Genomic DNA, 22,365 nt, shown 5'->3' on the forward strand with positions numbered 1-22,365 from the left:
ATTCTTTTCCGCCATCCATGCATTCGTTCTGCATGCATTTGTTGCACGGACGGCATGAAAACTGAGTAAAACAAACACAAGGATTAAATACCTAACTTTCCTTAGGAAGCTATTAGAGGCAAGAAGGCTTCCTTCAAAAAATGGAACAGCGAGGAATGCTAAAAAAGAATTTGAGGAACACAATGCTAAAAATATTAAGACCAACAACAAGTTCTTTAAATATATTAGTAGCAGGAGACCATCTAGGGAGGAGGCTGGACTCAAGGATGACACTCTGTAACTACTATAGGATACTATAGCTACCCACCACTGATGAACAAAGTGAAATAGAAGGGAGATGGTGATAATAAAATCATAGAATTACAGACCTGGAAGGGGTCCTAAGAGTCAACTACAATTCTATGCTTCTGTGTTTCTTTGTGTACTGGTATCTGAAGAAGTGTGCATGCACACGAAAGCTCATACCTAGAACTAACTCAGTTGGTCTTTAAGGTGCTACTGGAAGAAAATTTTTTTATTTTGTCTTTGTGTACTGTTTAACTTGGTCCACAGTTGAAAAATCCCTAGCAGATCCAACTTCTGCTTAAAAATCTCCAAGGAAGGAGAGTTCACCACCTCCCGAGGGAGACCGTTCGACTGTCAAATGGCTCTTACTATCAGAAAGTTCTTCTTAATGTTTAGTCAGAATCTCCTTGCCTGTCATTTTAATCCATTGGGTCAGTTCTACCTTCCAGAGCAGCAGAAAACAAGCTTGCTCCCTCTTCCTTGTGACCGCACTGCAGATATCTGAAGACAGTTCTCATATCTCCTCTGAGTCTCCGCTTCTCCAGGCTAAATCCCCCAACTCCCACCAACCGTTCCTCATAAGGCTTCATTTCCAGACTGTTGGCCATTTTGGTTGCCCTCCTCTGCCCACTTTCCAGCTTGTCAACATCCTTCTTAAATTGTGGCACCCAGAACTGGACACAGGACTCCAGGTGTGGTCTGACCAAGGTAGACTAGATCTGGACACTAGACCTCAACAAGCTTGGAATAGAATTAGAAGAGAAGAAGAAGAGTTTGGATTTGATATCCCGGTTTATCACTAACTGAAGGAGTCTCAAAGCGGCTAACATTCTCCTTTCCCTTCCTCCCCCACAACACACACTCTGTGAGGTGAGTGGGGCTGAGAGACTCCAGAGAAGCATGACTAGCCCAAGGTCACCCAGCAGCTACATGTGGAGGAGCGGGGAAGTGAACCCGGTTCACCAGATTACAAGTCCACCGCTCTTAACCATTAGAATTAGCTTTTGATGATGATGATTTAAAATTATCTCCCAACCTTCATCTTGAGGGCCCATGGCGGGCTTCAATAATTAACACACCATGTTAAACAACAGAGTTGTTTTTAACTTACAAGTCCCACATCCAACTCTGGGGTTTTTTATGGTGGTTGCAAGACTCTCTCCCCTCCTGACTTTACTTTCCTTTGCTGCTGCTGCTGCAAGCTCCTGGCTAGGGTCCTGATGACATCACAATGAGCCCAGCCTGCCTCCGGGCAGAAGCCACCGCTCACCAGCGGGAGCAGCAACCCCTCAGGAAGGGCCCCTTCCCCAAGGTGCGGGAACCATCACCTCCTTTCTGGAGGGGCCCAGGGAGGAGGCTGGGGGGCAGCCAGGAAAACTTGAGGGTCCTTCCGCCACCTCTCTTACTCCCCGGAATGTCCTCTGCCCTCCCTGGTCTGAGTGCCGCCCAAGGGAGGACAAAGCCACCATGCCCCACATGGCTAGCCAAAGTTCTAGAACTCAAGGTGAGCCAAGATGCTAGATCCAAGGACTGCGCCAGAGGCGGAACTCTCAGAGGAATCATGTGAGCTGGAAGCTGCCGCTGTCCTCCCAGCATCCTGCCTCCGGGACATGGACAGCAGTAACTGGAAGGAGCGGATTTCTTGCCTGGAGGTGTTTGAGAAGGCCGTGGAGAAGATGGAAAAGAGCCAGATGCCCTGCCAGGCGCTTGTGAGACTGCTGGACAAGGAGCCCGGGTGGAATGAGACCAAGTTGCAGGTGATGCAGAAAAGGTTGCACATCGTCACCCTCATCGCCCAGAGGGGGAACTTCTCCAAGACCACTGCCCAGTTTGTTCTGGGGAAGCTGGTGGACAAGATCGGGGATGTCATCTGCAGCGGTGACACCAAGGAAGCTCTGACGGCCGTAGCAGAAGCCTGTGGGTTGCCCTGGACAGCAAGGAAGGTGGTGGAAGCGGCCTTCTTGCAAGACAGCCCCAGGACCCACTCGGAAACACTCAGCTGGCTGACTGGTGCCATCAAGGACTTTGGCTTCGACAGCTTGGAGGCCCAAGACTTTATTGGCTACATCAAAGCTGCCTTGACTGCTGCTCACCCGGACGAGAGAGCTTCTGCCTTCGGCCTCCTAGGGGTGATGTACCTGTATGTTGGAGCCCCGCTGAGGGTCTTCTTTGAGGATGAGAAGCCGGCTTTGCTCTCCCAGATTGACATGGAGTTTCAGAAGGTGAGTGGTCAGCATCCGCCCCCTCCAACACGAGGCCGCTGCAAATTCTGCAGGGACAGCGGGAGCGAGCAGAGAGGGGGCGATGCTCAGCCCTGCAAAAGAAGTGATGCTGTTGACATTAGCCAGAAGATCTCCAAGGAGCTGATGTCAAAGATGCAGGACACGAGCTGGAAGGTCCGGAAGGAAGGGCTCGAGGAGGTTTCCAGGATCCTCAGCAATGTCGGGTCCATCCAGCCCAGCCTGGGGGACCTCCCCATCGCCTTGAAGGCTTGCCTGCACGACTCCAACAAAGCCCTTGTGAAGCAGACGCTCTCTGTCCTCCAGCAGCTGGCCAAGGTAATGGGCCCAGGCATTAGCCAGCACGTCAAGACTCTGGGGATGTCCATCATCGCCATCTTGAGGGACAGCAAAAGTGGTGTGCGGGCTGCAGCTCTCATGACTGTGGAAGCCTGGGCTGAGCAGACTGGCATGAAAGAATGGCTGGAAGTGGAGGATCTTTCTGCAGATCCAAAGAAGGAGAGTTTCTTCCAAAGGCAGGGGCTCCTGGGTTGGCTGGTGGAGAAGCTGCCATCCTCCAGCTCCGCCACCAACGACCTGCTCCGTTGCGTGCCCCACCTCTACTCTGCCCTGGAGGACAACCACGAGGACATGCACAAGGCAGCATATGAGGCTGTGCCATTCTTCGTCCTCCAGCTTGGCTTTGAGAGGATGGCCGAAGCTGCCAACAAGCTGAAGCCGACTTCCAAAGACCAGGTCCTCTCTCTGCTGGAGCAAACCCAAGCTGGTCATCCAGCAAAGCCCACCCGGCCTTTCCCCAAATCCCTTTCGAAGCTACCGCGGGGCAAGTCTTGGCCCAAATCCATCTTGGCTTCTCCCCAGCAGTGCAAGCCAGTGTCCTCCTCAACAGAGAACCTAAGAGCCAGCGATGGGGGCATGGATGTCAAGAAAGCCAAGTCGGAAGGCGCCGTCCCCAAACCAAAGAAGCCACCAAGTGCGAAGCAGCAGGTGAAGCTCAGCATGAAGGAAGACATCAGTAAGTTGGGCCCCATCTTCATCATCGTCCCCAAAGCAAAAGAGCAGAGGGCAAAGGACGAAAAGGCCCTGAAGGTGCTGAGGTGGAATTTTAGCAGCCCCAACAGCAAATATGTGGAGCAACTCAAGGCCCAGATGTGCACCTGCTTCTCCAGCTGGCTGCAGGAGGAGCTCTTTCACTCCAATTTCCAGCACCACATCAAGGCGCTGACCGTGATGACCAAGCACTTGGAGAGTGAGAAGGATGGGGTCATCAGCTGCCTGGACCTCATCCTGAAATGGCTCAGCCTGCGGCTGTTTGACACCAACACATGGGTGCTGATGAAGACCTTGGAATACTTAAAGAAACTCTTCAGTCTCCTGATTGAGGAGAGGTACCAGCTGATGGAGAACGAGGCTGCTTCCTTCCTGCCCTACCTCCTTCTGAAGTTGGGAGGGACAAAGGAGTCCATCCTCAAAGAGGTGCGGGCAATCGTGAAGCAGACCACCCTGATCTACCCGGCCGCCAAGACTTTCTGCTTCCTCCTGGAGGGAGCCCAGGCTAAGAATGCTAACCAGAGGGTGGGGTGCCTGAAAGAGCTTGGTTGGCTGCTCAAGACGTATGGTCCAGAAGTGTGTCAGCCAAACCCAAGCAAAACCCTGAAGACCCTGATCACCTTGACGGGAGACTCAAACAATGCTGTCCATTGCGCGGCCTTGAAAGTCATCGCCATTGCCCGGGACGTCTATGGAGTCGAGACCTTCAAGGCCATTGGGAACATCTCTGATAAGCACATGAACTTGCTGGAAGGGAGCATGAAAGATGCAGCTGCCAAGCAAGTCAAGGAAGAAACAGTGGACCCCCAGGTCTTCAACCTGAGTCTTAGGCTGGGGTCCTTAGAAGGGTACAAACAAAGCCACGGAACTGGTGGCAGCCACACAGGGGGAGAACATCTGGCTTCCCATGCAGACCAAGCTGGGGGGCAGAATGTCAGTGATGGCACGGCCTCCTGCAGAAGTCCAAAAGCAGTTGATGTTGTCCCCTACCGGACTGAGAACCCCAACATCAACATGATCATCTGCCGCGTAGCCAGCGGCAGCACCAGCACCAGTATTGAGGCGCTTTTGCAGATCCAGGAGATTCTAAAGCAGGAGGACCAAGCAGAAACCTTGTCTGGCCATATCAACCCATTCCTGATCGCAACGCTCCGGCAGCTGAAGTTCATCCACCAGCTCCACGTGATGGCGGAGGAGGAGATGAAGACTCAGAAAGTCATGGAGCTTTACAGCTGCATCATCTCCAACATGGTCTCCCTCTTCCAGGTGGAGAGCCTCGCCCAGGAAGCATCTGCTGGGGTGCTGAAGGACCTCCTGAGCAGCCTCATTGCCTTGCTGCTGGATTCTCCCATTGAAGAGGTCCAGGAAGAGCAGGGCACCGCCCAGTCTCTCAGCCACTTGATAAGCAAGGTGCTGGAGAAATCAGACCACAACAGGCTTCTCAGCTCTCTGCTGCTGCTGCTCCATGAAGGCTTGAATGCCCCCACTGACCTGGTGGCCTTTTCTGAGATGGTTGCCAAGTGCTTGTGGAAAGCCATCAAGTTCCTGCCACAAACCATCGGCAGCATCAATCTTGACCAGCTTCTGCTGGACATCCACGTCTTCATGAAGGCCATGCCCAAAGAGAAGCTGAAGCAGTACTCAAGCAACTACCCATTCCGAGCCCTGAAGTCTCTTCTGAACACTCTTTGCAAGCTCAAGGGGGCAGAGATCATGGGTCACCTGACGCTGATCAAGAACAGAGATGAGTCTGAGTTGGAGGATCACCTGTGGAAGGTCGTGGAGCACTTGTCAGAGCAGGCTGCTGTCCATCAGGACAAGGGCTCTCCTCACCCAGATGAGCACAAAGCAAATGAGACACTGGCAGCTATTTTCAAGAAGATCAACTGCAAGGAGACAGCCAGGGCAGGCCTTGAGGAACTGTATGAATACAAGGGGGGAAACCCACAGGCAGACTTGGAGCCCTTCTTGAGAAACAGCTCGCTCCTTTTCCGGAGCTATGTCAAGCACGGTTTGGCAGTTATAGGGGCAGAGAGACAAAGCAAACAGAAGAGCTCTTCTCCTGCAGAAAGCGGCTTAGAGTGATGCTAACATTAAAGACCCCCGTTGCCTAAGAAAAGAGAACGAAACCTCAAGTATGGAGTCTCAGGAGCAGAGGGTCAATGACTTGGCCAGGCAAGCTTTCCACTGGCCCTCCCTCTCCAGCCAGCAGATCATTCTCAAGGTGCAAAAACTAAACAATAAAATCAACTGCCTACCTAACACATCAGAAGTGCCATCATTGAAATCACGCTTGGGTCACGGGGGCTGGATTGAAGGGCTCGCTCTCATAACACTATCATTCCTGAACATCCAATGAAGCTGAATGCTGGAAGATTCAGGACAGGTAATGTGGGAATGTTCAGGGTGGGAGGAGAGGATATATCGTCTATCAATATCCTTCCTAGTTTACAAACTATTCGGTTCACAAACTCCGCAAAACTGGAAGTAGTGTCCCGGTTTGCGAACTTTATCTCGGTCTAAGAACAGAAGCCGAATGGTGGAAGGGCACTGGTGGAAGGGCACTGGTGGAAGGGCACTGGTGGAAGGGCACTGGTGGAAGGGCACTGGTGGTGGGAGGCCTCATTAGGGAAAGCGCGTCTCAGTTTACGAATGGTTTTGGTTTAAGGACAGACTTCCGGAATGGATTAAGTTCGTAAACCGAGGTACCACTGTAGATGACCAAGCACTTGGAGAGTGAGAAGGATGGGGTCATCAGCTGCCTGGACCTCATCCTGAAATGGCTCAGCCTGCGGCTGTTTGACACCAACACATGGGTGCTGATGAAGACCTTGGAATGCTTAAAGAAACTCTTCAGTCTCCTGATTGAGGAGAGGTACCAGCTGATGGAGAACGAGGCTGCTTCCTTCCTGCCCTACCTCCTTCTGAAGTTGGGAGGGACAAAGGAGTCCATCCTCAAAGAGGTGCGGGCAATCGTGAAGCAGACCACCCTGATCTACCCGGCCGCCAAGACTTTCTGCTTCCTCCTGGAGGGAGCCCAGGCTAAGAATGCTAACCAGAGGGTGGGGTGCTTGAAAGAGCTTGGTTGGCTGCCCAGAGTGGCTGGGGAAACCCAGCCAGACGGATGGGGTATAAATTATTATTATTATTATTATTAGTAGTAGTAGTCATCCACAAGTCTTCAGTACTTGAACCCCAAAAGTAACATTCTCTTGGGACACACTGGATATTGAATTTGGCTTTTAAAACTTTCTTGCCTGCCTTATTTCCACAAAACCTCTTTCTCCTGTTCCATAAAACATACCTTTTGCCACTTGACCCTTCTGGCTTTGCAAACACACCTGAGGCATGGAAACTCTCTGAGATGTCAATAGGCCAGGTGGTTAGACATGCAGCCTGTTCCCTATCATGTTATACAGGGAATCAAAACTCTCTGGAGAATTTCAAAACCCTCCGCCGCTTGTCAGATGCAAAATGGCTCATGCATCAAGGTTGCTATGGACACCCACAGAACAATGATCTATTACAAGGATCATAACTTCCCCACCAGCATCCTAGGGGAGTCGAAAAAGCTTTATAGAATTTTGCTTTTCTGCTCGAAGCATGGAATTTGTCTTCAAACACACCTACTTTTGCTAGTGTCCTCAAGGCGACTGAAACACTTAGCTCAGCTTACAAAATTCTTCACCAAGTGGAGAGGGTGAAAAGTTCTTCTCTCCCCCAGTCATATGAGACCTTGGGTCATCCAATGGAACTGATTGGCTGAAGACTTAGAACGCTTTATTTAAACAAATTGGTTTCAGTGGGCTTACTCTTGAGTATGGCAAACGCTCAGCATCATCCTAAATATTTCTGTATTTTTGCTTCTTACACAGTGCTTTTTGCCAGAACATGGCTTCAAGGAAGTTTGCGTCAAAACAAAGCAAATCAATAGAAATCGCAGGAGGGAGATTTAATGCTCAAAAATGGTAAAATTAAACGAAACATGGCCTCCAAACGTGGAATTTTGGAGATTTAAATCTTTAAACATTTGCATTGCTTCTCCAGAGCTCCAAAAAAGTGCGGTGTGTGATTTTATACATTTCTTGTAACTTAGGAGATACCCAGTTCCTTTGGACCATCACGATTCATACCATTTTATTATTTATTTTAATACTGAACATTCCCTTCCCACTCCCGATTTCTTTTTAATTCTTATGTCTTCCTGCTGTATTTCCAAACGTGCATCATATAACTTCAACTGTAATCCCTTCTGACATATGATTCAGCAACAGCTTCCAGGTTTCCCCCGTAAACCTATTGCCTATAGATTTCCTGCAGCACATGACCGGATCAGATTATTTTGAACTACATTAGTAGAATGCTCTCTGGTTTGGTTGGGGATAAGTAATAATAAAAAAATCACCTTGCCAACAAAGGTCCAAAAAGTTAAAGCTATGGTTTTCCCAGTAGTGATATATGGAAGTGAGAGCTGGACCATAAAGAAGGCTGATCGCCGAAGAATGGATGCCTTTGAATTCTGGTGCTGGAGGAGATTCTTGAGAGTCCCATGGACTGCAAGAAGATCAAAACTCTCCATTCTGAAGGAAATCAACCCTGAGTGCTCACTGGAAGGACAGATCGTGAAGCTGAGGCTCCAAGACTGTGGCCACCTCATGAGAAGAAAAGACTCCCTGGAAAAGACCCTGATGTTGGGAAAGATGGAGGGCACAAGGAGAAGGGGACGACGGAGGATGAGATGGTGGGGCAGTGTTCTCGAAGCTACAAACATGAGTTTGACCAAACTGCAGGAGGCAGTGGAAGACAGGAGGGCCTGGCATGCTCTGGTCCAGGGGGTCACGAAGAGGCGGACACGACTAAACGACAACAACAACAACAACAATTTTTTAAAAAAGAGAACAGATAAGTGAGGGAAGAGTGTGGAGCGGCCTGTAAGGAAGCCTAACAAAGTTCTGATTTTTCCCCATGGTGACTACGTTGATTCTTTTTTTTGAAATAGGTAAAGGTAAAGGGACCCCTGACTATTAGGTCCAGTCGTGGCTGACTCTGGGGTTGTGGCGCTCATCTCGCTTTATTGGCCGAGGGAGCCAGCGTACAGCTTCCGGGTCATGTGGCCAGCATGACTAAGCCGCTTCTGGCGAACCAGAGCAGCGCACGGAAATGCCGTTTACCTTCCCGCCAGAGCGGTACCTATTTATCTACTTGCACTTTGATGTGCTTTTGAACTGCTAGGTTGGCAGGAGCAGGGACCGAGCAACGGGAGCTCACCCCATTGCGGGGATTCGAACCGCCGACCTTCTGATCAGCAAGTCCTAGGCTCTGTGGTTTAACCCACAGCGCCACCTGTGTCCCGTATTTTGAAATATGGACCATCAAATTCTTAAAAAGTAAAATAAATAAATCTCTCTCTTTGTGTGTGCCACTGCTTTGCTGGTGCTTTATGAAGGCGCTTAGACTGCCTGTTGGTTAATGCAAGGCTGCCACAGATTGTCAGTTGCTGAGAATCAGGTCCTGGGCATCTGTGAAAACAGCATCAGGTGCGCCCTTGGCTTGAACCGCTGACATCAAGAAAGTGCACAGGGTGCCCATGTTCGTTACCAAGTTTCCTGCCCGCCGCATCTTCTTAGGTCAATCTCCGTTTTGATTGGTTCTTCTAATGAGCGAGAGAGCAGGTTCCAGGGAGCAACAGGTGAGGAAGAAGGAAGGAGCAAGCCTGGTGAAAGATCAAGGTAAAATAAACACAAGCAGGGCAAACAAACCCATCATCAGAGCTATAATAAAAAATAAACAAAAAGCCTGCCATTAAAGAGAGACATGCTAATTAAAAATATAATAACCCCGATCGTCGCACCGGAGGCTTATTTAAATTTGTGCAAGTGCAGGATTTCATTTTCTCTGCTCAAATTAGCAGCAAAAGGCAGAACTGCCTGAGCTGTGCATGATGCACTCTGGGTTCACCCTGTAGCTAATAATAATAATAATAATAATAATAATAATAATAATAATAATTTACTTGTTCTCTACCTTTTTCTGATGGGACTCAAGGTTGCTTACAGATAAAAATAATAACCACAAAAACATAGAAAAACAAAGCGACCATTAAAAAGCAGTTAAACATCAATAAGGAAAACTATATACATATATAAAATTTATTAAAATCATACAAATAATTGCAATTAAAACAGCATGGCACTGCCCCTTTCAGTAAAAGCAGCCAGTTCCCCAAAGCCTGTTGGAATAACAACGTCTTCACCTGCTGGCAGGACAGCATATTTAGTTTCACAATTACCCTCTGTTGTCAGATAAATTATTATTATTATTATTATTATTATTATTATTATTATTATTATTCACGTTAGGCAGAAGGAAAGGGGAGGAGAAGTCCCTGCTCCAGAAGACCTGCTTCCTTGCATCAATAGCATCCATAATAAGAAAGGTCCATAAATATTGGGAAGCAAATAAATTTAAAAAAATTACGTAGGGAGCTGCGTAATACAGAATCAGACCATTGGTCCACATCAGGCTCAGTATTCCCTGCACTGACTGGCAGTCGCTCTCCAGCATTTCAGGCAGGGACATCTCTCTGTCAGCAGCTCCATTTGACCGAGCCTTTGAAACCGCCTCCAATGTGCTTAATGACCTGAGCCTTTGATAAGGCTCCAAGCACATTCTTCAATCAGCAGAGTTCCCAGCACAGGGAAGGATGAGACAGTATGAGCTACATTTTAAAGTGTTTTATTTTCTAGCAGAGACATCACCTTGCCAACAAAGGTCCGTCTAGTTAAAGCTATGGTTTTCCCAGTAGTGATGTATGGAAGTGAGAGCTGGACCATAAAGAAGGCTGACTGCTGAAGAATGGATGCTTTTGAATTCTGGTCTGGAGGAGACTCTTGAGAGTCCCATGGACTGCAAGAAGATCAAACGTATTCATTCTTAAGGAAATTAGCCCTGAGTGCTCATTGGAAGGACAGATCGTGAAGCTGAGGCTCCAATACTTTGGCCACCTCATGAAAGAGAAGACTCCCTGGAAAAGACCCTGATGTTGGGAAAGATTGAGGGCACAAGGAGAAGGGGATGACAGAGGATGAGATGGTTGGACAGTGTTTTCAAAGCTACAAACATGAGTCTGACCAAACTGTGGGAGGCAGTGGAAGACAGGAGTGCCTGGCATGCTCTGGTCCAGGGGGTCACGAAGAGTCGGACACGACTAAGCGACTAAACAACAACAAATTTTCTAGCTACGCAGAACAGAAAAGACATCCTCTCTCTATGGAAGCAGAGAGCAACTGAACAAAGGAACAAAGGAAACAGGAAACCACTAACGTCACATCCTGTCTCCTTTCCCGTGAGACTCCAATAGTATGGAATCCCAGGAATGTAAACAGAGTCCTGTGACTCCACACAACTGCTCAGTGGGAAACAGAAACTAACATCCTCACCCCTAGACCTTCCGCACGAAGGAACCCAAGACCTTCCGCACGATACTGTGCGACTGAACCAGTTGTGCTTCCTGAAGCCTGCCTTTGCCCTGAGGTTGGCACTCGCTGCCTTTGTCTTCAGAGACGCTGCCTTCATAAGACCAGGCCAGTCTCTCGGACTAGAAGTTGCAGGGGGGGTTGGACTAGATGACCCTCGGTGTCCCTTCCAGATCTACAAGTCTATGCATGGGTGTCGACTTGAATAAAATATTTTTTGGGGGGAGGGCAGGTATACCTTGCCCTGCATAATCGATCAGATGATGTTGCATATACACAGCGACGGATTTACATATAAGCTAAACAAGCTCTAGCTTAGGGTCCCACTCTCTTGGGCCCCCCAAAAAAATTAAAGGGAAAAAACACACCTGGATGTACATTTCCAAAATATAAGATAGAAACAAATAAAATAAAACCTACATGCAGCAACAGTGTTTTGTGTTGTGTGGGCTCCTAGGATGTAAGTCATGGGCCCCGCCTGCTAGCCTGCTCCCTCAAATATCACCGGTTTGCTCCTTTCTATATATAGGGTGCCTACATTCTGCTATTTATAATTCTTAGTAGTTTGCATCATATATTTACACCTGTTATTATTTCATGTTATAGCAAGTTTCTAGAGACTAGATGATGAGTCTTTGTAAATTGTGTTTCTAGAGAAGCTTTTGTTATTGCCAAATGCCAGTGTGTTTGCATTATTACCGTATTTTTCGCCCTATAGGACGCACTTTTCCCCCTCCAAAAATGAAGGGGAAATGTGTGTGCGTCCTATGGGGCGAATGCAGGCTTTCGCTGAAGCCTGGAGAGCCAGAGGGGTCGGTGCGCACCGACCCCTCTCGCTCTCCAGGCTTCGGGGACCTCTCCGCAAGCAGCGGGAGCGCTCCCGCTGCTTGGGGAGAGTTGCCGGCATCCCGAAGCCTGCGCGCGCTGATCTCAGCGTGTCCAGGCTTCGCAGACCTCTCTGCAAGCAGCAGGAGCCAGCGCTGGGCTCCCACGGCTTGCAGAGAGCTGCCTGTTTGGGGGCTGGGGTCGGGGGAAGCTCGAGCCGCCCCAGCCCCGAAATAATTTTTTTCCCTTTATTTCCCCCCCCAAAAAACTAGGTGCGCCTTATGGGACGGTGCGTCCTATAGGGCGAAAAATACGGTAAGTTTGTTATGAATAAAAAAAAAACATTATAAGTTAGAGCTTATCCCTCTTGCTGTTCTGGCTTCTGGGATAGCTGCGCAGCCTGCATTCGCTCCATAAGACACACACACATTTCCCCTTACTTTTTAGGAGGGAAAAAGTGAGTCTTATAGAGCAAAAAATATGGTACTTCTTAATTGTATTTCACTATTAATATACTTCTTCTTAACTGTATTTCAGTTCAACAATTACTTTGATAAAATACATATTTTGTTATGTGCAAATGGCTTGAGATACCTATGAGGTCAATCAATTACCATATAGCATATATTCAACACAAAAAACAGCATCAATTTGTTGTTGACAAAGGACAGCTGGACATATAAAGGGCCCCATTACCTTCAGGAGCTGAGGGCCTCATCAAACCTAAATCTGGCCCTGCATATACATACCATTTAAATGGCAAAGCCAATCGACTTTGCCTTATTGGGGGGGGGGCAAAGGGATCTACTGGGCAGGAGGAGGGTACAACTTTGAACGACAGCTGACTTTTTGCGCCCACGCTGCATTTACGTGCTTGAGATGAGCATTTTTAGACTCTCTGCTCTCTGCCTTTGTCTCTGGGGAGAACTGCTCTTTTGATTTCATCTGCATACAATTTCCAGCATGCGATTAAAACCGAGACCCGTTAGGTTGGGAACAGCATACCCTTAATTAGTGGAGAACACCGCTTCTCTCCTTCCTGTTTACCCAGGAGGAGTTTGCAAGCTCCTCGTGAAAAGCAGGTTGTGTCGGTTCCTGGGACAATGCATTAAGATGAATAAATATTAATTTTGTGGGAGGTTGCCCTCCCCTTCCCCGCTTGCTTAAAATGGAAACAATTAACTCTCTTAATTAATCAGATTAGACCTTCAAAAGCTATTTCCCTTTTAAGAGCTTTGTTTCTGTTTTACCAGCAATTAGCGCTGATGACTTGAGTGAATGCCCATCCTTGGAATTTTTTTTAAAGGGGTTGGCGGGTGGTAGGGAGGGAGGGGGGGGCGGATGGCAGAAAATGCTATTGTGTGTTTAATGGAGCCGTAATATGGATTAGCTAATCATGTGTGAAGTGTCTGTTTGCCCTCTATTCGGTAATTATTTGAAAGCTTTTGGAAAACCATGCCAAATCTCTTGACTTTTTCCACCAGTCTTTCCATTGGGGGTGGGGGGTGGTATGTGTGCCGAGAACAACTGTGCTGGTCCCGGGGGTTAAACAAGAGGCAAGGTCCAAGTCCAGTCCTTGGTCGATGAAGCAATATGAAGGCAGTCCGTAAAAGTCGAAGCTGGGTGCAGGACAGGGTTCAGGCAGGAACTGACAACCACCAACATTGCTCCCGCAACCTGGGACTGGGCTGACTTGCTTTTATCTGCCCCGAGGCATAGGGCGGCCCCGATCCTCTGGTGACTCGCCTCTCCTGGCCTGGAGGCAAGCACTCCTCCTGCGGGAACTTAGTTCCCTCCGCCTCTCTGCCCTGAGCCTCTGCAGCTCAGGAGAGGCTGGAGGGTTACTGGACCCAGAGGCAACCTCCGCTTCCTCTGATGGGGTTGAGAGTGGAGCACCTGCAGGCAATGGGTCCTCCATCACCTCAGGAGCCAGAGCAGACTCAGCTGGTGCCTGCACCTGAGGATCCAGCACAGGTGAGGACCCTTCAGGCTCATGCCCAGGATTCCTCAGGTTCATCTTCTGAATCTGAACCCCAGGCCATCACACCGCCACCTCCTGGATTCCCTGTGCAGGTCCGGCCCTGTTGTTGGGCAGAGCAAGACATGCCACCTTTGCCTGCAAAATTTATGGATATCGTTCCAAGAGTAGTAAATTTGTCATTTGCTGCATGCATTCTTCTGTTTTTTTGCCGCCTGCATCAAACTGAGAAAAGATGTCACAGAAATGAGAAATTTGGCACTATGTGGAATGTTTTCATAATCTGAATTTAAGGCTTTGTTGTGAGTTTCCAACACTGTTTCAGTGTTCTCTTCCTGCATCTCTTCCCTTTATGTAACCCTAGGGATGGTCACTTTGGTGATCCCAACCAATCAGAGAACAATAGGTACCAGCCACAGTGGCTATGCTCTACATCCACTGGCAGAGACACAACACTTTGGGGTACCAGCTGAGGCACAGGTACGCAGGGTGCTGTTGCGCTCATGTCAGTTTACAGAGTTCATGGAGCACTTGTTTTTTTTTTAAGCAAGCCAGCAAGCAAGCAAGCAAACAAACAAACACTCAAAAGTTGCAATACAGCTTTATCCACCGCCATATTATCATAGAATGATCACTGCAATCCTGAAAGACCTACATTCCTTTAAACAGGAATAAAATGGCTTGCAGCTCATGAGTGTGCTGATAGAGATAGCAGCAATGATGACCAAAATGGGGCCGCCATAATGTGGGAAGGCCAGGAATCTTGCCTCCGTTGCTGAATGTACCCCTTCCCACAGCACCCATTCATAGAAACATTGAATTGTAAGACTGGAAGGGATCTCTGAGGGTCATCTAGTCTAACCCCTGCAATGCAGCTAAATAATCCCCAACAGGTGGCCATCCAACCTCTTCAAGCAAGGGGAGTGCACCACCTTCTGAGGGAGTCGGTTCCATAGCTGAACGGTTCTCACCCTCGTGAAAGCTCTTTGTTGTGTTCAGTCAGAATTGTGGGATGTAATCCACTTGGAGCAGTCAAGTACAGCATTCCTTGTTTTCCTAGAGTGGACATGCAAGGGATGTTTGGTCCATCCATCCAGTCGAAAACTTCCTGTTCCTCCTGGCTGCAGCATCCTTACTTTGCATGTGACTAAAGATGGGCATGACCTAACCTGTCCAGGTAACAAAAGGATGAGTCACACAGCACACCTCTCTCCTTTTGACTTCTTCGTTTGACTAACTTTTAGCTAGGACTGCTTTGCTAGCTCTCAGCTAGCAGAAGCACTGGGATTATTCCTATTTGTAACTAAGTCTGCCTTCAGGAATCCAACTGTGAACTGATGTAAGTACAGTGGTGCCTCGCAAGACGAAATTAATTCGTTCCGCAAGTCTCTTCGTCTTGCGGTTTTTTCGTCTTGCGATGCACGGTTTCCCATAGGAATGCATTGAAAATCAATTAATGCGTTCCTAGGGAAACCGCCTTCAGACCAGGTCCGGGGACAGTCTGTCCCCGGACCTCTTCTGAAGGCTGGGGGGGGGGGGACAAGGGCTTTTCTTCCCACCCCCAGCATTTTAAAAAACCCTGGGACAGCGGAGGACTTCTCCGCTGTCCGGGCGATCTTAAAATGCTGGCGGGCGGCATTTTAAAATCGCCCCGGGACAGCGGAGGACTTCTCCGCTGTCCGGGGCGATTTAAAAGCCCTTGGGAAGGCAGGCAGGGGGGACAAAGACTTTCGCCCCCTGCCCGCCTTCAGAAGGTGTTCCCGCCCCCCCGCCCCGCTTCGGAGCAGCGTTCCGAAGCGGGGCGGCTGGGGCAGGTCTTCCCGCGCCCCGCTTCGGAGCAGCGTTCCGAAGTGGGGCGGCTGGGGCAGGTCTTCCTGCCCCCCACCCCGCTTCGGAGCACCGGGAGAAGCGATCTCCCCGCAGCCCCTTGCTTCAAAAGAGGTCCGGGGGCAGCGGGAAGCGCTTCCCGCTGTCCCCGGACCTGGGGCTGCGGGGAGAAGATCGCTTCTCCCCGCCGCCCCTTGCTTCAAAAGAGAAGACCCGCTGTCCCCGGGGCAAGCTTCGTTTTGCGAAGCAAGCCCATAGGGAAATTCGTCTTGCGAGGCAACTTGAAAATGAAAAAACCTTTCGTTTTGCGAGTTTTTCGTCTCGCGAGGCGTTCGTCTTGCGGGGTACCACTGTAAACTTCTTTTATTGACTTTGAATAAGATTGTGGTGTCTTTATTCTTTTAAGAGGGATTCAAGGGAACTTACCAGGAATGTACAATTCAATCTGAGACAGACTGAATTGTATAATAGTGAGAGGCTTACACAAACCTGCAACCAGCTATCTGCTGTGCATGTAAAAGGGGAATGTTAACTCTGCTAAGTAAAGGAAGGTGCTAGCGCAAGTTAGGAAGGATATTAATAAACAATATATCCTCTCCTGCCATCCTGGACATTCCCACAGGAATGGACTTCCTTGTCATTTGAATCCATTGGTTTGGGTGCTTCAGATCTTCGAAGACAGCTGTCATATGGTCATACGGTTAAGGCAGCACCGTTTGCCTTCGCTATGAATTGCCAGTTGGAAATAGTCATGGAAAACAGAACGTGTGTCATTTAATCTCTCACACATTCCATGAACCCTGATAGGCTGGGATTCCTTCCACTGAACAGGATGACTCGCTTTTATGTCCTAATGGCAGAACCATCCTGCCTTGGGAATGCCTTGGGAGAAGCACATACAGCTTCTTGCTGCCTACTGCAACTCCATTTTACTGCTACTCTTGCTGTTAACATCAGGCAGTCCCCCTTGTTGCACTGTTTTACTTTTTTTAAAAAAATAATTTTAAATACGTTTCCACCCTCCAGAACAGAATGTCACAATACGTCTGAATACATTGATTAGAAACACAAAGAAAACCAGGGAGAAGCACAATATACGTCTGTCATACGAACATCCTATTACTATATTGAAAGAAAACAAGAAGATAAATTGTAAATTATATTGAAGTTTAATAAAGCTATTCATTTTTGCAGCTTGAACACTCATTCTGACGTTTCGTCACATTGCCGTTTTTTTTGCATCTTTTCCCCCGACTGATACAAAAACACAGTCTGTTTATTTTCCCTTTCTCTACGTTTGACACTGAAGCAGGTTCCCAGCTACTTTCTTATACTGTTTTCACAGGAGTCAGGGGTCTTACTCCTTAGGCCACCACCAGGGCCCATTCTCCAGCGCATTTTCCTTTCAATTTCCTTATTGCAGAAAGTCCACTTTTGGGGGGTGAAGCAGGTTTCTTGCACAAGACACCCCATTCAATTATAATTGTACAACCTGAATTTGCCCATATGAAAGAGCTCATAGTTTCAGACTATAAATAGGCATGCGCTCCTACAAAGGAATCGTCCTTAACCTGGTTCTCTTTGGAACCCCCTATTCTCCCCTCCCAGCAATGACAAACCTAGACAGCATCTTAAAAAGCAGAGACATCACCTTGCCGAAGAATTGACGCTTTTGAATTACGGTGCTGGAGGAGACTCTTGAGAGTTCCATGGACTGCAAGAAGATCAAACCTATCCATTCTGAAGGAAATCAGGCCTGAGTGCTCACTGGAAGGACAGATCCTGAAGCTGAGGCTCCAAGACTTTGGCCACCTCATGAGAAGAGAAGACTCCCTGGAAAAAACCCTGATGTTGGGAAAGATGGATGGCACAAGGAGAAGGGGACGACAGAGGACGAGATGGTGGGACAGTGTTCTCGAAGCTACCAGCATGAGTTTGACCAAACTGCGGGAGGCAGTGGAAGACAGGAGTGCCTGGTGTGCTCTGGTCCAGGGGGTCACAAAGAGGCAGACATAACTAAACAACAACATTCTCCCCTCCCACTAAACTGAGTTTGAGGGAAGTAATTCAGCAGAATTAGTTACCTCCCAGAAGAAGCTGATGGGAAGGAAGTTGGACCAGGACGTTGACTCACACAGAGAGGCAATGGAGCACCTACCTCTTCAGAACCCACCTCTGGGGCTCAAAGGAGCCTTAAAATGGGTCCATTTGTTGAAACAGGGTGTGGGGGGTGTTAGGGGAGGGTTCGTACCTCTGCTCGGGGACATGTCATACTCCTTTTGGGGTAGTTTGACCACCTTTCTTCCCCAGCCTGTGCTCAGCTCTCCCCTGTGGCTCCTAGAAGCTGTTGGCAGGCCAGGTGAGGGTAGTCGATGGGTCTCAGACCTTTGGTGAGTTAGGGACTTTCTCTGCATAGGAAGACAGGCTCTGACGGATTGGGCAGACAAGACCAAGAGTGGGACTAACAGTCAAGAAGGAAGTTTCTGCCCATGCTGTAGCAGGAAGTGAGGGACAGATGGGGCTTGTCAATCTGGAAAGGGCACTCATTTAGGAGAAGTAAACTCTGGTCCTAAACCTCTGCTGCCTTGAGGGATATCTTCAGGAGAAGGAAAAGCTAAGGAGTAAACTATGTGGGAAGGTTGTGAGTAGCAGGAGAGGATATATTGATTAAATATTATCCTTCCTAACCCACGCTAGTGAGTTTATTCATACAGCAGAGTCGTTGTTGTTGTTGTTTAGTCATTTAGTCATGTCCAACTCTTCGTGACTCCATGGACCAGAGCATGCCAGGCACTCCTGTCTTCCACTGCCTCCCACAGTTTGGTCAAACTCATGTTGGTAGCTACAGCAGAGTACATTCCCCCTTTTACACAGCAGGAAGCTGGTTGCAAATTCGTTAGACCCCTTTGATTCCCTCCTAAAGAATAAAGATACAACAGTCTTGTTCATAACTAACGTTGAGAAGTTTACTCACATTCAGTTCACAGTTGGATCCCTGAAGGCAGGTTTTAGCTTAGAGTTACAGAAGAGGATTTGAGTTCATCCCATATGGAAACGCATCCCACATGCTCAGCAGTGCAGTCCAAGAGAAGAAAAGGCATTGAAAGAGAGAAAGCATAAAAAAAGATACATGGCTACGTGACTGGCCCTTTTGTGGGGTCTGGAGGTGTCATGCCCACCTACCTGGTCACATGCAAAGGGAAGGATGCTCCAGACCAGGTGTAACAGGTCTACTGTCTGGACCAACATCCCCTTGCATGTCCACTCTAGGCAATCAGGAAATGTTGTATTTGACTGCTTATGTTACATCCCACAAACCATACACAAATTCGGAGTGGAGTCTCTAAGTCTGTTGGATGGTGCTTTGTACGACTCCTTCCGGCAGCTCCTGCAGCCAAGCTGGTGCCAAACATCTTGCTCTGCTTTCCTTTGGACACATTAATGAGGCCAGGTATGTGTGTTTGTGTGTGTTGTTGTCGTCTGGACAGCCCAGGACCTCCATACATACTACCCAGGCTGGTGCCCTGTGGAGGTCACGTCAGTGCTGAAAACATAGTGTCCAGAGGACTGCCATCAGAACAGGGGAGGGAGGCAGGGGGGCTGTTGGGATACAGAGAGCCTCCGAAACTCCTGAGGAGCAGTTCCTCTTCCAGCGGAAAAGCCACACCTCCAGTGGAGAAGAGAGGGAAGGAGCCAGCCAAGTGAGGGAAAGGCGCGAGGATGCTGCTGAGAGCCCCAGCGCCTCACCTGGCTAGGCTGGCCAGGAGGGACGCATGCCACTTCCTTCGCCCAGCTTGTGCAGAGGGGTGAAACGCAAGGAGGGGAGGAGGAGGCTTGGGGTGCCGAATTTCTTATGTTGGGGGAGAAGCCGGAAGGGGCCACTCCTGGATTCTGCAAGTGACTAAGTCGGACTAAGTCGAAGCTATGGTTTTCCCAGTAGTGATGTATGGAAGTGAGAGCTGGACCATAAAGAAGGCTGATCGCCGAAGAATGGATGCTTTTGAATTCTGGTGCTGGAGGAGACTCTTGAGAGTCCCATGGACTGCAAGAAGATCAAACCTCTCCATTCTTAAGGAAATCAGCCCTGAGTGCTCACTGGAAGGACAGATCCTGAAGCTGAGGCTCCAATACTTTGGCCACCTCATGAGAAGAGAAGACTCCCTGGAAAAGACCTTGAAGTTGGGAAAGATGGAGGGTACAAGGAGAAGGGGACGACAGAGGATGAGATGGTGGGACAGTGTTCTTGAAGCTAGCAGCATGAGTTTGACCAAACTGCGGGAGGCAGTGGAGGACAGAAGTGCCTGGCGTGCTCTGGTCCAGGGGGTCATGAAGAGGCGGGCATGACTAAACGACTAAAGAACAACAAAGTCGGACATGAACTTTGTAGATCTGCACGGTAAATAGTTTGCACAATAAAACCTGTAAAAGTCAGGTCGGAGTCCTGCCTGGTTACTCACAAGCAACCACCACCAGCATCTGACACACAGCAGTTTGACTTCACCCCTGAAGGCACACTCCATTGTCTCTCTCGACAGACGGATGTCCCCAACAAGCGTTGAAACACACTAGCAGTGCTCTCACGGTGTGTTAGCTATGCTCCAGCACACGATCTGGGAATTACTAGTCTTTAGAAAAAGGGATAATTTCTTCCAGGCACTGCAGGCAAACAACCTCTGTCACTTGCTGCCTCCTCTCGCTCCCTTCTTCCTTCCCCCGTGGGGCTTCACAATGCCAGAGCCTCTGTCAAAGGGCTGCTGGGGGTTATTATATACATCTCGCCTTTCTCACATCGCAGAATCTGTTTCCAGTGTGTGTATGTGTGTGTTTCTCTCCTGTGCCATTGCATGTGTTGCCCCGAGCATAATCTCATTTCCTTCGCCGCTGTAGGTCTCCTGCAAAGGAGCCATTAATGGGATGAATAAAGGAGGCCTTGGGCCTGCAGGATGTGAGTGGAAACCATAAGTTGCAATTAAAGCATTGATTCATACAGTGCAGAGTTAAATGATGGAACCTGCTGCCACAGGAGGCAGGGGTGGCCACCAATATGGATCTGGTTGGCAATTGTGGGAACAGAATACTGGACTAGATGGGCTACTGGCCTCTGCTTATGTTCTAATGCTCCCAATCTAATGGAATGCTCTCCCCAGGGAAATTTGCCTGGCGCCTTCGTTATAGAATCATAGAATCATAGAATCATAGAGTTGGAAGAGACCACAAGGGCCATCGAGTCCAACCCCCTGCCAAGCAGGAAACACCATCAGAGCACTCCTGACATATGGTTGTCAAGCCTCTGCTTAAATTATACACCTTGAGCAGTGGCGTAGCGTGGGGGTGCAGGGGGGGGCCGGCCGCACCGGGCGCAACATCTGGGGGTTAGGGTTAGGGGGCGCAAATCCATGGGTTAGGGGGCACAAATCCACGGGTTAGGGGGCGCAAATTACTTGCCTTGCCCCGGGTGCTGACAACCCACGCTACGCCACTGACCTTGAGGCACCAGGCAAAAAACGTTTCTTTTTAACCAGGCCTTTGGTTGGCCTGATGGACATCCTTTTAAAATGTGGCTCTTTTTTGGGGGGGGGGCGTATTATTGGGTTATTTTTCTTATTTTGATTTTATATATTGTGATCTTTTCTGTGAACGACCCTGAGACCTCTGGGTATAGGACGGTATATAAATTCAGTCAATCAATCATCGCCATAATAATCTTTCTGATTCTGGTACCACCTTGTTATATATGCATTCATGAAAGTGTGGATTATAAATACTTTGGTAAAGAAGACTGGAATGATTCCCTTCCTACACGTCCTTTGTCCCTCTTCCCTTCCTTTCCTCTTCCCCTGCTCCCTCTCCCAATGACATATTTATCTCCCAGCCACTTTTACTCAGCATGCAAGCAGGAGGTGGGACTAGATGGGGATTCATCCCAAGTCCAACTCTATAATTCGATGAATTGGTGGTGCTGGAATTGGGCCAACCAAAAGGCTACAGGACACAGGTAGGAAGCAAACCAGTGGCTGTGGCTTTGATGCCTATTCAACAGTGGCCTGAGTCTCGCTGTTGTTTTCCGATCCATTCTTTGAGAAACTCTGCTTTAGCAGAAGCAGCAATGCACAATACAGATATACGGTATCAACAATAAAGCTTAATGAATATATGTATAGATGTAATAAAATATACGTCTCACCCCGCCACCCCGAATTTTGCAAAATGTGTTTTATGAGCGTAGGAGTTCCCATCTAACGGTCTCCATTCTAATGAGATCTTTCGCGGCAGAGTTAAGGCTGGAATCATGAAAATGAAGTGAGAGCAGGGAGAAAGCTTTTGAATTGGCGCTGGCTCGCTCCATCGCTTGAGAACACTCCTGCCTTAAATTGACAGCTGTTCGGTCCACCTTAATGGCTCTGCTGCAACACCTTGTAACGAGGAAAATGTAACTTCCTGCACTTTATCTGAAGTGCGAACATTATGCCAGAAGCATGAAAAAGTCCTTGAGATCTGTGGCCAGAGACAGCCACTTTGCCATCACTTCCATGTGAGAGAACATCTTTCTTTCTTTCTTTCTTTCTTTCTTTCTTTCTTTCTTTCTTTCTTTCTTTCTTTCTTTCTTTCTCATGACTAACAGACAGCAGAGACTAAAATGGTTCTTCTTTTGAGCTGGATCAGAAGTCCAGTGATGGACCTCAGT

At 48.5% G+C, this 22,365-nt stretch overlaps 1 protein-coding gene and 1 long non-coding RNA gene across 2 annotated transcripts; both read left to right on the plus strand.

Annotated features, from left to right (window-relative positions):
* Nucleotides 1–1,411: 1,411 nt before the first annotated feature.
* Nucleotides 1,412–5,837, plus strand: LOC310707121 (cytoskeleton-associated protein 5-like). Its single transcript, XM_083503843.1, has one exon. It carries the CDS (start codon nt 1,800–1,802, stop codon nt 5,658–5,660), a length of 3,861 nt encoding a protein of 1,286 aa, XP_083359969.1. The 5' UTR covers nt 1,412–1,799; the 3' UTR covers nt 5,661–5,837.
* An 8,992-nt stretch (nt 5,838–14,829) lies between these two features.
* On the plus strand, nt 14,830–16,880 carry LOC310707489. The gene is made up of 2 exons (XR_014526504.1): nt 14,830–15,192; nt 16,707–16,880. It is a non-coding gene; the product is annotated as an uncharacterized lncRNA (long non-coding RNA).
* Nucleotides 16,881–22,365: the final 5,485 nt, after the last annotated feature.

This window comes from Podarcis liolepis, assembly GCF_965112155.1.
Source record: "Podarcis liolepis genome assembly, chromosome: 5".
In the NCBI taxonomy this organism is placed as follows: Eukaryota; Metazoa; Chordata; class Lepidosauria; order Squamata; family Lacertidae; genus Podarcis; species Podarcis liolepis.